The sequence below is a fragment of the Oncorhynchus tshawytscha genome, linkage group LG16 (assembly GCF_018296145.1).
Source record: "Oncorhynchus tshawytscha isolate Ot180627B linkage group LG16, Otsh_v2.0, whole genome shotgun sequence".
Taxonomy (NCBI): Eukaryota; Metazoa; Chordata; class Actinopteri; order Salmoniformes; family Salmonidae; genus Oncorhynchus; species Oncorhynchus tshawytscha.
In genome coordinates, this window is record NC_056444.1 from 29,703,725 (window position 1) to 29,718,943 (window position 15,219).

The 15,219-nt window shown below is 41.6% G+C and overlaps 1 protein-coding gene across 1 annotated transcript; it reads left to right on the top strand.

The window, feature by feature from the left end:
• The first annotated feature begins 2,831 nt into the window (after positions 1–2,831).
• On the top strand, positions 2,832–5,084 carry LOC112253159 (myelin and lymphocyte protein). The gene is made up of 4 exons (XM_024425143.2): positions 2,832–3,015; positions 4,098–4,262; positions 4,566–4,697; positions 4,812–5,084. The coding sequence occupies exons 1-4, from the start codon at positions 2,929–2,931 to the stop codon at positions 4,887–4,889; spliced, it is 462 nt and encodes a 153-aa protein (XP_024280911.1). The 5' UTR covers positions 2,832–2,928; the 3' UTR covers positions 4,890–5,084.
• Positions 5,085–15,219: the final 10,135 nt, after the last annotated feature.

Below are 15,219 nucleotides of genomic sequence, written 5' to 3' on the forward strand. Positions count from 1 at the left end.
AGGCGGTGATACAGCCCGCCAGGATGCTCTCGATTGTGCATCTGTAGAAGTTTGTGAGTGCTTTTGGTGACAAGCCGAATTTCTTCAGCCTCCTGAGGTTGAAGAGGCGCTGCTGCGCCTTCCTCACGATGCTGTCTGTGTGAGTGGACCAATTCAGTTTGTCTGTGATGTGTATGCCGAGGAACTTAAAACTTGCTACCCTCTCCACTACTGTTCCATCGATGTGGATGGAGGGGTGTTCCCTCTGCTGTTTCCTGAAGTCCACAATCATCTCCTTAGTTTTGTTGACGTTGAGTGTGAGGTTATTTTCCTGACACCACACTCCGAGGGCCATCACCTCCTCCCTGTAGGCCGTCTCGTCGTTGTTGGTAATCAAGCCTACTACTGTTGTGTCGTCCGCAAACTTGATGATTGAGTTGGAGGCGTGCATGGCCACGCAGTCGTGGGTGAACAGGGATTGGGATAGGGATTGATTGAATATGTCCGTAAACACACCGGCCAGCTGGTCTGCGCATGCTCTGAGGGCGCGGCTGGGGATGCCGTCTGGGCCTGCAGCCTTGCGAGGGTTAACACGTTTAAATGTCTTACTCACTTCGGCTGCAGTGAAGGAGAGACCGCATGTTTCCGTTGCAGGCCGTGTCAGTGGCACTGTATTGTCCTCAAAGCGGGCAAAAAAGTTATTTAGTCTGCCTGGGAGCAAGACATCCTGGTCCGTGACTGGGCTGGGTTTCTTCCTGTAGTCCGTGATTGACTGTAGACCCTGCCACATACCTCTTGTGTCTGAGCCGTTGAATTGAGATTCTACTTTGTCTCTGTACTGGCGCTTAGCTTGTTTGATAGCCTTGCGGAGGGAATAGCTGCACTGTTTGTATTCAGTCATGTTACCAGACACCTTGCCCTGATTAAAAGCAGTGGTTCGTGCCTTCAGTTTCACACGAATGCTGCCATCAATCCACGGTTTCTGGTTAGGGAATGTTTTAATCGTTGCTATGGGAACGACATCTTCAACGCACGTTCTAATGAACTCGCACACCGTATCAGCGTATTCGTCAATGTTGTTGTCTGACGCAATACGAAACATCTCCCAGTCCACGTGATGGAAGCAGTCTTGGAGTGTGGAGTCAGCTTGGTCGGACCAGCGTTGGACAGACCTCAGCGTGGGAGCTTCTTGTTTTAGTTTCTGTCTGTAGGCAGGGATCAACAAAATGGAGTCGTGGTCAGCTTTTCCGAAAGGGGGGCGGGGCAGGGCCTTATATGCGTCGCGGAAGTTAGAGTAACAATGTTCCAGGGTCTTTCCACCCCTGGTTGCGCAATCGATATGCTGATAAAATTTAGGGAGTCTTGTTTTCAGATTAGCCTTGTTAAAATCCCCAGCTACAATGAATGCAGCCTCCGGATAAATCGTTTCCAGTTTGCAGAGAGTTAAATAAAGTTCGTTCAGAGCCATCGATGTGTCTGCTTGGGGGGGGATATATACGGCTGTGATTATAATCGAAGAGAATTCTCTTGGTAGATAATGCGGTCTACATTTGATTGTGAGGAATTCTAAATCAGGTGAACAGAAGGATTTGAGTTCCTGTATGTTTCTGTCATCACACCATGTCACGTTAGTCATAAGGCATACGCCCCCGCCCGTCTTCTTACCAGAAAGATGTTTGTTTCTGTCGGCGCGATGCGTGGAGAAACCCGCTGGCTGCACCGCTTCGGATTGCGTCTCTCCAGTTAGCCATGTTTCCGTGAAGCAGAGAACGTTGCAGTCTCTGATGTCCCTCTGGAATGCTACCCTTGCTCGGATTTCATCAACCTTGTTGTCAAGAGACTGGACATTGGCAAGAAGAATGCTAGGGAGTGGTGCACGATGTGCCCGTCTCCGGAGTCTGACCAGAAGACCGCTTCGTTTCCCTCTTTTCTGAGTCATTTTTTTTTTTTGGTCGCTGCATGTGATCCACTCGGTTACACTGGTTGTAAGGCAGAACACAGGATCCGCATCGCGAAAAACATATTCTTGGTCGTACTGATGGTGAGTTGACGCTGATCTTATATTCAGTAGTTCTTCTCGGCTGTATGTAATGAAACCTAAGATGACCTGGGGTACTAGTGTAAGAAATAACACGTAAAAAAACAAAAAACTGTATAGTTTCCTAGGAACGCGAAGCGAGGCGGCCATCTCTGTCGGCGCCGGAAGTAATGTCCCCTCTCTACAATAGGAATAGTGTTTTTCTGTGGTATGTCCTCTACCAACTGTCAGGTTGACAGATGGCACACTAATTTGGAAATGTGGAGGCAACACTCTCGGGAACACTCCTGCCTACCACACACAATGGGCCTCCTGTCTACATACACAAGATCCAAATCCACTGAGGTCAATGGCACACCTTATCCATTTTCATCCAGATTTTGGCAAGTGATTGATGACAACGGTTACTTTTCAGATGTGATGTGGGCCAAATTGGACCTCCCGCCTACATAAAGATGAAGGATCTTAATTTGATCCAGTTTGCTACGGAATAATCCTGCAGCAACAGGAAATGTGAATTATTATGTGGATCATAATTAACAGACATTTTTGTTGATACAGTTTTTTGTTAGTGCAAATGAAGTTGGAAATTACAAACTTTAGAAGCCTTTTTTAAGCTGAAATAGCCTACAAGTTTGCATGTCCTGCTTTTCTTAAAAACAAAATAGTGATCAAATTCAGATCCTACATCTTAACATAAACTGACACAACCAACTGGTATTTCAATGTAATGAAGAAATAAAACGACAAGAGAAAGACTGGAGGAGGAGGAACAGGTGTGGGTTAAGGAAGCAGGGCTTTGAAAGCACAAGTGTTTAGGTCACAGGTCTCACTTTAGGGAGAACTGTGTTGGGCACACTCCCACATCAACAAAACGCCAACACACAGGTAGACCTTAACACTTTGGGAATATGGCTTCCAGCACCTCCAGTAACCCTCTGTCCAGTGGCACCAGTGTGTTCACCACTGTTCCAGACCTCTTCTTCATCCCTGAGTTTGTGAGTACAGACAAATCAAATAAGTGTTCTGCTCTCAGCTGTGACTGGACTACTGGCATTGCTCTTTACTCTAGAAATATTATTTACTCTAATGCCCTTCTCATTTACCAGAGGGAGATAAGACATTTGATTGTTCAAGGTAATATTTGGGTATGTATGCATGATGTAATTCAGAGTGCACTGAAAGGAGTATTACTTTAGAGTGGTAGACACTGTGTGTAGACTCATACCAAGCACTTCTTTGATTGCTGCAGGTATCCCTTGTCAGGTATCCCTTGTGGAAGAGACTATGTGTGACAATGGACTTTTCCTGGCTAAATAAATGTTGGTTTACTTCCGCTGGTAATTATTGCCATAGTATTTGAAAATATGTTGATTTCAGGTTTGTGGTTTGTGAATATCAGCTAAATCCTTATCTGAAACCAAACTATGGTTATGGCATGATCCGCGCTGTATCCAAACACCATTCATCCTCTCTTTACTGGCATGTTTGTTGAAGGAGGGGGTAGAATGTGTGTGTGAGTTTAGAAATGACCATGTACGACGGAGTGCCAGATTCTCTATGGAGAAATTGTGGCAGTGGTATCTAGTAACTAATCGAAAGGCGTATGATTATGGATGTTTTTGACGGATAACATAGAACTCATAAATGTTAGCCTACTGACTGTTGCATGCACTAGCTGTCACAGCCATTACCTGGTGAAATGTTCTATGCAAATGGTTGAACCCCTGACGAAATTAGCTTTAGTAAGTTAAAGCTATCAGACCTTGCCTAGAGGTGCATGTTTACTTACCCTGTTACTGTGGCCTGCTCTCTGTGGTCTTACCACAACACATGGACTGACACTATTGGGGTGACATTAAGAAGTGGATGGCTGATTGAACCATCAAATCCCATGACTAACAACTTGTCAACTAAATGCATTGATGTTTACATTATGACCGTACGTGTTCTGTGTTCACTCTCACTCTCTCTCTCTCCCTCTCTCTCTCTCTCTCTCTCTCTCTCTCTCTCTCTTTCTCCTGTGTGTGTGTGTGTGTGTGTGTGTGTGTGTGTGCGCGTGCGCGTGTGTGTGTGGCAGATATTCGGAGGTCTGGTGTGGACTCTGGTAGCCTCCACAAAAGTGCTGATTGCGAACCCTCAGGGCTGGGTGATGTTTGTCTCTGTGTTCTGCTTCATCTTCACTACCCTGTGGTTCCTCATCTTCATCAGTGGAGCCAATAAGAGCAGCATCTGGCCTACACTGGTGAGTCTGAGAGACATTCATACAGCCATCTTTGATAAAAGTGATTTACTCAAAAAGGATGAAAATGACAATGGAACAGATTTTCTTCCCATCCTAAATGTCTAATCAAAAAGAATGATGATGATGGTGATGATGATGATGATGAGAGTATAATGAACATTCTGTCTATTGAATGACTGTAGTGTTATAACAGGTAGTATAACAGGATGATGACTAACTATCATGTTGCTTCTCCCTCTCTCTCTCTCTCGCGCTCTCTCTCTCGCTCTTTCCCTCTCTCTCTCTCTCTCTCTCTCTCTTCAGGATGTTGTGTATCATTCCCTTGCAGCCTTCTTCTACCTCAGTGCAGCAGTGGTACAGGCATACATCACCATTAGTCTGAAATCAGTTACCAGTATGTTCTTCAAAGAATACCAATTGGATATTGCTGCAGTGGTAGGTTCCTTCACTCCTGTGATTCAAACAAAGTGTTCTTCAACTGAAGCTTACTGCATGTTCTAGTGGTCCATCCCACTCCTCACCTTTCTGTATCTTGTATTTTTCCTGTAGGTGATGTGTTATGTGGTGACTCTGCTCTACGCCCTCCATGCCATCTTCTCTACGATGAGATGGAAGAGTTCCTCATGAAGACCAGTATCCACAAGACAACAGACAATGGGGCAACAGACATTAGCGAATGCTTCGTATTGACATCAATTGTAATCTATACATATTCAAATATTTTTCTATATTATTTTCTTCCTGCAAATACCATAAACCAATTTGGAGTGAAATGCATGTACAATATAAATAAAAAGATAAATAAATATATTTTATATTTAACCAAGTGCCTGTTTCAGATGCTGAGATAGAATAAATTGATTATATAATAGTTTTTCCAGGTGTAGCAAAAACTATTACAACGATGTTAAATAAAAATGCTGATGTGAAGCAATGCATTTTGTTATGGTAGGGTAGACCTATTAGATGAATATAGGAACTGAAGAGGTCTCGGTGGCTGCTCTCGTGAAAAATGTATACGCTATCACCAGAACATAGTGTAGAGGCAAACAAAGGACTGAATTCCTCAGCAATGCATTTTTCACACACAGTTTCTTTTGTCATTTTCTTGAACAAAAAGGGTCAACATGTAGTCTTATTTGTGTAGGGTGTGTCCAGTTGGCAAAAGGTGGACTGCCTACCACAATGCCGCAGCAGGTTTTGCAAGTCATCCTTCTTATAAGGGAACAGCTGTCGCTCCGTTAGTTCACTGTAATAGTTGAAAGCAAATAGTAGGCATATCGCAGTGATTGCAGAGTATGCAGCCTAGCCTATGGTATTCATTTGTTATGCTACAGAAATTACAAGGAATTTAGAATAGTATGGAAGGCTTTAGGCCAGGGGCAGACAGGGAACAGAAACACAACGGCCCATTTTCTTCCCTTGAGGCCCCCATTATTATCCAGATACTGATCATTTTAAGCAACACATCCAGGTTAGACAGGCCCACTATGCAAAAATTGGACCAGGCCTTCTGGCATTAGCTAGAAATGCCAGATGGCCAGTCTGCCCCAGCCTTGAGGGCTCCCGAGTGGCGCAGCGGTCTAAGGCACTGCATCTCAGTGCAAGAGGTGTCACTACAGTCCCTGGTTCAAATCCAGACTGAATCACATCCAGCCGTGATCTGGAATCCCATAGGGCATTGCACAATTGGCCCAGCGTCATCCACGTATGGCCGAGGTAGGCCGTCATTGTAAATAAGAATTTGTTCTTAACTGACTTGCCTAGTTAAATAAAGGTTTAAAATGCAGGCTGCTGAACAACATGGTAAAACACTCATTACATAGTAATAACCTATGCCTTACTTGTTTCTTTTTAAAAGCACCACACCAACAGTTTGTCAGTTAAGCGTCGGGTGATAATATGTTGTGGTGGATGTTCTTACAATGAAACTTTATTCCACTCTTTATTTATTCCATTCCACATGTAGGCATGATCTCTTTTATTTTTTGTAACTGTTGTTACAAATATGATGCATGATCATTCGTGCCTGATCATGATGCCTCACAGACATCATTCCATAAGAGGCAGATTTCACTTATCTAAGTGTTACATCACAGAAGGAATGCAATCATTGTTTGGTGACAACAAAATACATCATTTCTGTCTCTTTTTTGTAATATGCTCTGCAGTACAAGTTGCTTTTGTACAGTAGACTTTAAATAATTTAAATATAAATATATAAAACCAATGAATTATTGTTATAACTTGGTCTTTTGGTGCTTCATTCAAAATCTGCATTTGCCACCTGCAAGAAACCCAGTAAACATCACGTCACATCTCTCTCTTCACCTCAGTTGTCTCCCAGAGAATGCTTCAACACCCTAGAGTATGTGTGAAACTCATTCCACGGAGGGCCGAGTGCCTGCGGGTTTTCGCTTGATTGATGAATGAAGGTCAGTGATTAGTTAGAAACTCCCCTCAAATGGTTGTCTAGTTCCTAATTGGACACAAACTGAAAGGAGGAACCAAAGACAAGCAGACACTCTGCTTGATGAGTTTGATGAGTTCGACACCCCTTCTCCAGAGTCTAAGCTAGGAAGAAGGAATTGTAACGTCAGAATCATTTTCTTCATCTCAAGGCAGTCTCTCAAAGAAATATAAATTGTCATTTATATTAGAACTATACTGAACAAAAATGTAATGGCCGCATGCAACAATTTCAAGGATTTTACTGAATTACAGTTAATTTAATGAAATCAGTCAGTTGAAATGAATTCCTTGGGCCCTAACCTATGGATTTCACAAGACTGGGAATACAGACATGCATCTGTTGGTCAAGCTACCTTATAAAAAATGTAGGGGCGTGGATCAGAAAACCAGTCAGTATCTGGTGTGACCTTATGCAACATGCTGTCGTACATGTCGATCCAGAGCATCCCAAACATGCTCAATGGGTGATATGTCTGATGAGTATGCAGGCCATGGAAGACCAGTAACATTTTCAGCTTCCAAGAATTGTGTACAGATCCTTGCAACATGGGGCCATGCATTATCATATTGAAACATGAGGTGATTGCAGCAGATGAATGGTACAACAATGGGCCTTGGGATCTTGTCACTGTATCTCTGTGCATTCAAATTGACATCAATGAAATGCAATTGTGTTTGTTGTCCGTAGCTTATGCCTGGCCATACCAAATCCACACCACCACCATGGGGCACTCTGTTTACAACGTTGACATCAGCAAACAGCTCACTCACACGACGCCTACATGTAGTCTGCGGTTGTGAGACCTGTTGGACGTACTGCCAAATGATCTAAAATGACATTGGAGGCGGCTTAGGGTAGAGAATTGAACATTCAATTCTCTGTAAACGCTCTGGTGGATATTCCTGCAGTCAGCATTCCAATTGCACGATCCCTCAAAATGTGAGACATCTATGGCATTGTGTTGTGTGACAAAACTGCACAGTTTAGTGTCCTGTTATTATCCCCCTGCACAAGGTGCAACTGTGTAATGATAATGCTATTTAATCAGATTATTGATATGTCACATCTGTCAGGTGGATGGATTATCTTTGCAAAGGAGAAATGCTCACTAACAGGGATTAAACAAATTTGTGCACAAAATTTGAGCAAAATACGCTTTGTGTGCTTATTGGAAATCTCTGGGATCTTTCATTTTAGGTCATGAAACATGGGACCAACATTTCACATGTTGCATTTACATTTTTGTTCAGGGTACTAATATGTGAATAGACTGAAGAGGGACAAGGTACGTTCACTATTGCTTTCACCTCTCCATCCATAACAAAGCAGTCGTCCCCTAGCAGAGTAACTGAGGACCATTGGGACACAACTTGATGCCATTCCAAGTCAATGAAGGCTTCAGCAGACCTTTGTAGTAGGTATGGACTGGATTGTTGTGCTTAAATGTTATTGAGCAGGCTGGTGTGGTTGTGTGTGCGTGCGTGTGTGTCTCTGAGTGTTTGTGTGTGTGTGCTTGCGTGAGAGTGTTTAAGTGGCTAAATGAATGGCCGAGTGTGTGTTTTATAAGTTTGTCAGTATGCGTGTCTATTAATGTGATTTTGTGTGAGATAGTGTGTGCCTAATGGTCTCTTTGTATCTCTCTTTGTATCTTGGACTTCTCTCAGGTGTTTTCCTACATGGCCACATTGTTATCTTTCCTCCATTTCCTCCTGTCTTCCATTCGGTGGAATGCCTTTTGATGACGAGTTATCTCCATTGATGACACTGAATGTGTAAGCAATGTGTAATCAATCAAGAGGCGTAAGTTACAATCAACCTCTTTGTTCTCACACCCCAAAATCATAGATTTGAACCAGAGGCACAAAACCAGACATTTTAATAAACGGTTTGCATAGATATGTTAAGGAATGTCTCATTAAGTTTTTATTATTGATATGCCATATTGTCACATACTGTAATCAATGGGTGATCTCTGTATGCCTGTAATTATTTTAGTAAAATGACACTATGATTGATCATGACTTACCTAACACCTACTATCTGGGCACCCCATCTTCTCCCATCACTTTTTATACGATTTGTATACCATCTATATATATATACCGGTCAAAAGTTTTAGAATACTGTCGTGGAAATTTCCTTAATTACCAAATGATGAGAGAGCAAATCACACACCAGTCAGAGTTATGCTTAATCTTCACCTTTAATAATAATTAAGCTTTTGCAATAGCATTTTGACTTTCAACAGTTCAGTATCTCTAATGAAAAGTTGAGAGTGGTCAACATAATGGCAACTGGGATCCTTTATAGCAAAGACCCACCCCCCTAGTCGACATGACAAACCAAAGGTCTTAGGAACTTACACAAAGAAAGACTTTACTTCAGAGGAATATCCCCTAGTCAGACAGAATTGGCTATAAATTATCGTTCAGTTTAGTCTCCTAAACAAAGCTCTTATCTCGTCCTTGGTACAAAATGGTACCAAGACATTACACCCACCTAATGATATATATCAAATTGTCATTTTAGATACTCCCATCCTAAATACAACCAATTCTGGACAAGCTCACGGAGAGGAAAGTGAGCCTCTAGGTCAAGATAGGGCAACGAGAGAGGGAACATAGAATGGTTCCAGACACTGCCATCCTCCTCTCCCCGATGGGAAAAGTAGGGAGTGACTGGCACACAGACACAGTGGAGCCAAGAGATAATTGGTTCCCCATCAATCATCCCTTCACATGGTTTAAAATATATGTTTACACATGATGAAACCTTGACCTCTCCCCTCTCTGCGGCCCAAGCAACTTAGTCCTGACAGAGAACAGATAACTGCCAATGGCCACCACTATAGTACAACAAAATACATTCTTATGAGAAATAACTCATAAGCATATCATGAAAATAAAACATTTTATCTATGTTACCCAACTAATTCTGATTAATCCCCAACAATACCTACTCATTCCAGGATTTTTCTATAGTTTTACTATTTTCTACATTGTTGAATAATAGTGAAGACATCAAAACTATGAAATAACACATATGCAATCATGTAGTAACCAAAGAATTGTTAAACAAATCAAATTATACTTCATATTTGAGATTCTTCAAAGTAGCCACTCTTTGCCTTGTTGATAGCTTTGGTCTGATGAGTCCAAATTTGAGATTTTTGGTTTCAGCCGCCGTGTCTTTGTGAGAAGCATAGTAGGTGAACAGATTATCTCCGCACATGTGTGGTTCCCTCCGTGAATCATGGAGGAGGAGGTGTGATGGTGTGGCGGTAGCTTTGTTGGTGACACGGTCAGTGATTTATTTAGAATTCAAAGGCACACTTTATTTAGAATTCAAAGGCACACTTAACCAGCATGGCTACCACAGCATTCTGCAGCGATACGCCATCCCATTTGGTTTGCGCTTAGTGGGACTATCATTTATTTTCAGCAAGACAATGACCTAACACACCTCCAGGCTGTGTAAGGGCTATTTGACCAAGAAGGAGAGTGATGGAGTGGTGCATCAGAATACCTGGACTCCACAATCACCCGACCTCAACCCAATTCAGATGGTTTGGGATGAGTTGGACCACAGACTGAAGGGAAAGCAGCCAACAAGAGCTCTGTCACGTTTGTTATAAGGATCGGACCAAGGCACAGCGTGGTATGCGTACATTCTTATTTATTAAAAGAATGAACACTGAACAAACTAACAAAATAACAAAACAAACCACGAAGCTATACAAACAAGTGCTGACAGGCAACTACACATAGACAAGATCCCACAAACACCAAAGGGAAATGTCTACCTAAATATGATCCCCAATCAGAGACAACGATAAACAGCTGCCTCTGATTGGGAACCATATCAGGCCACCCTAGACATACAAAAACCCCTAGACTATACAAAAACTAGCGTACCCACCCTAGTCACACCCTGACCTAACCAAAATATAAAGAAAACAGCGATATCCACCCCCCTGGACCATGGATCATTGTCGGAGGCTCTGGACTGCGGATCATCGTCGAAGGCCTCGGACTGAGGACCGTCGCTGGAGACCCCGGACTGGGAGGAGATATCTCAGGTCAGGTCGTGACAAGCTCAGCATACACTTTTCTGTTTACTACATGATTCCATATGTTTTATTTCATAGTTTTGATGTCTTCACTATTTTTCTACAGTGTTGAAAATAGTACAAAATAAATTAAATTCCTTGAGTGAGTAGGTGTGTCCAAACTTTTGATATGTACTGGTACTGTATATATATATAGTCGGAAGTTTACATACACTTAGGTTGGTGTCATTAAAACTCGTTTTTCAACCACTCCACACATTTCTTGTTAACAAACTAGAGTTTTGAAAAGTCAGTTAGGACATCTACTTTGTGCATGACACAAGTCATTTTTCTAACAATTGTTTACAGACAGATTATTTCACTTTTAATTCACTGTATCACAATTCCAGTGGGTCAGAAGTTTACATACACTAAGTTCACTGTGCCTTTAAACAGCTTGGAGAATTCCCCAAAATGATGTAATGGTTTTAGAAACTTCTGATAGGCTAATTGAAATAATTTGTGTCAATTGGAGGTGTACCTGTGGATGTATTTCAAGGCATACCTTCAAAATCAGTGCCTCTTTGCTTGACATCATGGGAAAATCAAAAGAAATCAGCCAAGACCTCAGAAAAAAATTGTAGACCTCCAATCATCTGGTTCATCATTGGGAGCAATTTTCAAACGCCTGAAGATACCATGTTTATCTGTACAAACAATAGAATGCAAGTATTAACACCATGGGACCACGCAGCCGTCATACCACTCAGGATTGAGACGTGTTCTGTCTCCTAGAGATGTACTTTGGTGCGAAAAGTGTAAATCAATCCCAGAAAAACAGCAAAGGACCTTGTGAAGATATAGGAGGAAATAGGTACAAAAGTATCTATATCCACAGTAAAACAAGTCCTATATCGACTTAACTTGAAAGGCCGCTCAGCAAGGAAGAAGCCACTGCTCCAAAACCGCCATAAAAAAAGGCAGACTACAGTTTGCAACTGCACACGAGGACAAAGATCGTACTTTTTGGAGAAATGTCCTCTGGTCTGATGAAACAAAAATAGAACTGTTTGGCCATAATGACCATCGTTATGTTTGGAGGAAAAAGGGGAGGGCTTACATGCCGAAGAACACCATCCCAACCGTGAAGCACGGGGGTGGCAGAATCATGTTGTGTGGGTGCTTTGCTGCAGGAGGGACTGTTGCACTTCACAAAATAGATGGCATCATGAGGCAGCAAGGTATGGAGATATATTGAAGCAACATCTCAAGACATCAGTCAGGAAGTTAAAGCTTGGTCACAAATGGGTCTTCCAAATGGACAATGACCCCAAGCATACTTCCAAAGTTGTGGCAAAATGGCTTAAGGACAACAAAGTCAAGGTATTGGAGTGGCCATCAGAAAGCCCTGAGCTCACTCCTATCAAAAATTTGTGGGCAGAACTGAAAAAGCGTGTGCGAGGAAGGAGGCCTACAAACCTGACTCAGTTACACCAGCTCTGTCAGGAGGAATGTGCCAAAATTCACCCAAATTATTGTGGGAAGATTGTGGAAGGCTTCCCAAAACATTTGACCCAAGTTAAACAATTTAAAGGGAATGTTACCAAATACTAATTGAGTGTATGTAAACTTCTTACCCACTGGGAATGAGATGAAAGTAATAAAAGATGAAATAAATAATTCTCTCTACTATTATTGACATTTCACATTCTTAAAATAAAGTGGTGATCCTAACTGACCTAAAACAGGGAATGTTTACTTGGATTAAATGTCAGAAATTGTGAAAACTGAGTTTAAACGTAGTTGGCTAAGATGTATGTAAACTTCCAACTTCAACTGTATATACTACCTACCAAATCTCACAGTGGGTGCGAGACCTGGAGAGGCATAGAAGCCACAGTGTCTCGCACCCACTGTGACATTTGATGGCGGATCAGTGATGATCTTAGGGTGATTCAGCAAGGCTGGAAACAGGCAGATTTGTCTTTGTGAAGGACACATGAATCTAGCCACGTACAAGGTTGTTCTGGAAGAAAACTTGCTTCCTTCTGCTCTGACAATATTCCCCAACTCTGAGGATTGGTTTTTCCAGCAGGACAATGCTCCATACCACACAGCCAGGTCAATCAAGGTGTGGATGGAGGACAGCCAGATCAAGCCCCTGTCATGGCCAGCCCAATCTCCAGACCTAAACCCCATTGAAAACCTCTGGAATGTGATCAAGAGGATGATGGATGGTCACAAACCATCAAACAATGCCGAGCTGCTTGAATTTTTGCTCCAGAAGGGGCATAAAGTCACGCATGAAAGCTGTGATTGAAAATCAGGGTTATTCCACAAAATATTGATTTCTGAACTCTTCCTAAGTTAAAACATTAGTATTGTGTTATTTAAAAATGAATATGAACTTATTTTTTTTTACATTATTCAAGGTCTGACAACACAGCATATATTTTGTAATTTTGACTAGTTGTCATTTTCTGCAAATAAATGCTCTAAATGACAATATTTTTATTTGGAATTTGGGAGAAACATTGTCAGTAGTTTATAGAATAAAACAACAATTTTAATTTGACCCAAACACATACCTATAAATAGTAAAACCAGAGAAACTGATCATTTTGCAGTGGTCTGGTAACGGCATTCCTCCTCTTCTGAGGAGGAGGAGTAGCGAGAAGGATCGTAGGACCAATGCGCAGCGTGGTAAGTGTCCATAACGTTTATTTTAAGACATAAACAGAACACTATGAAATACAAAACAATAAATGTGAACATGAACGAAACAGTACCGTGTGGTGACAAACACTCACACGGAAACAAACACCCACAACTCAAAAGTGAAACCCAGGCTACCTAAGTATGATTCTCAATCAGAGACAACTAACGACACCGTCCTCTGATTGAGAACCATACTAGGCTGAACTCAAAACCCCAACATAGAAAAACACACATAGACTACCCACCCCAACTCACACCCTGACCATACTAAATAAAGACAAAACAAAGGAAATAAAGGTCAGAACTTGACAGGTCTCTTCATTTCTTCCAGAGCTGTTTTTGTTTACAGGCCATGGAGACTCAGATTTTAATCTGTGTTCTAGTTTCTGTTGACTTGTGTTTTGAAAACCAGATATTGTCTCCATCTAATGTTGGGGACAGTCATTATATGGAATGTGTGTGTGTGTGTGTGTGTGTCACAGGCGGTTGGTGGCACCTTAGTTGGGAAGGACGGGCCCTCATTATAATGTCTGGAAATTAAATAAATGGAATGGTATCGACACAACAAACACATTGTTTCCTTGTGCTTGATACCGTTCCATATACTTAATTCCAGTCATTATTATGAGCTGTCCTCCACTCACCAGCCTCCTGTGTGTGTGTGTGACTGACTGACTGACTGACTGACTGTGTGTGTGTGTGTGTGTGTGTGTGTGTAGGCAGGTAGGGGAAGGGGTATCAGGAAGGGGAAAGAGTTCCTATGTATCAGGAACCAAAGAAGCGGAGGACCGTAATCAATGCAGTAATCAATAACAATGTAATACTACAAATAACATAAGGTAGAACAGAAAATAAAAATAAAGGTAACCGACAAGATCCAATACATACTTTTCTTGGTCACATGACCCAATGCGCTGTTTATAATAATATAAATAATAACATCCACAGTTTTTTGGGGGGGGATGTGCAAAAAGTCATCAGTGTCAGGGAATTAATTTTTTCCCCACCCAACTTTTAACCTAACATGTTTGACACACTCAAACAAATGTAAATCAAACCTTGATGTTGAAATTACATTTGTGCACAGTGGGATAGGACCTCGATCCTAAATAGGAGTATATCTGATCACTTGTTAATCTCTACAGTTGAGCTTACGTGCGCTAATGTGATTAGCATGAGGTTGAAAGGTCAAAAACAAGGAACTTGAGCTACGAGATGTGATAACATATACAATATATGTACAATATATATATATTTTTTATGTATCACTCATGACTGATAAAAATATCTAAATGTTTATCCATAATAAAGACAAACAATATAAGAAGCCTGAATATCAGGTGCTAATAGCACCCCCAAGTGGTGGAGATGTCACATAACACATTACACCCGTCCACACCAACCAAAATATTCAGCTGAAAGTCTTTAAAGAACTACTTAGTTTGAATCCTACCATTAGTTCAACCATCAAGTTCAAGACCATATTAAGAGAACACTATTGAAATAAATGCCTGTCTGGCCTGTCTGGCTTAAGACAGACAGCACTATTGGAAGGATCCCTTTTTGGAGAGCTGTTCATGTCTGAATTAATGCTTCTTCAGACTACAAACTAGAGACTCCCTGCCAAGGGGTTGCCAAGTTGAGGTAAACAGGACACATAATTGTTAATAACTCATAAGTTGACTAAAGGGACCATTAGAGTCTGAAAATAGAGTCAA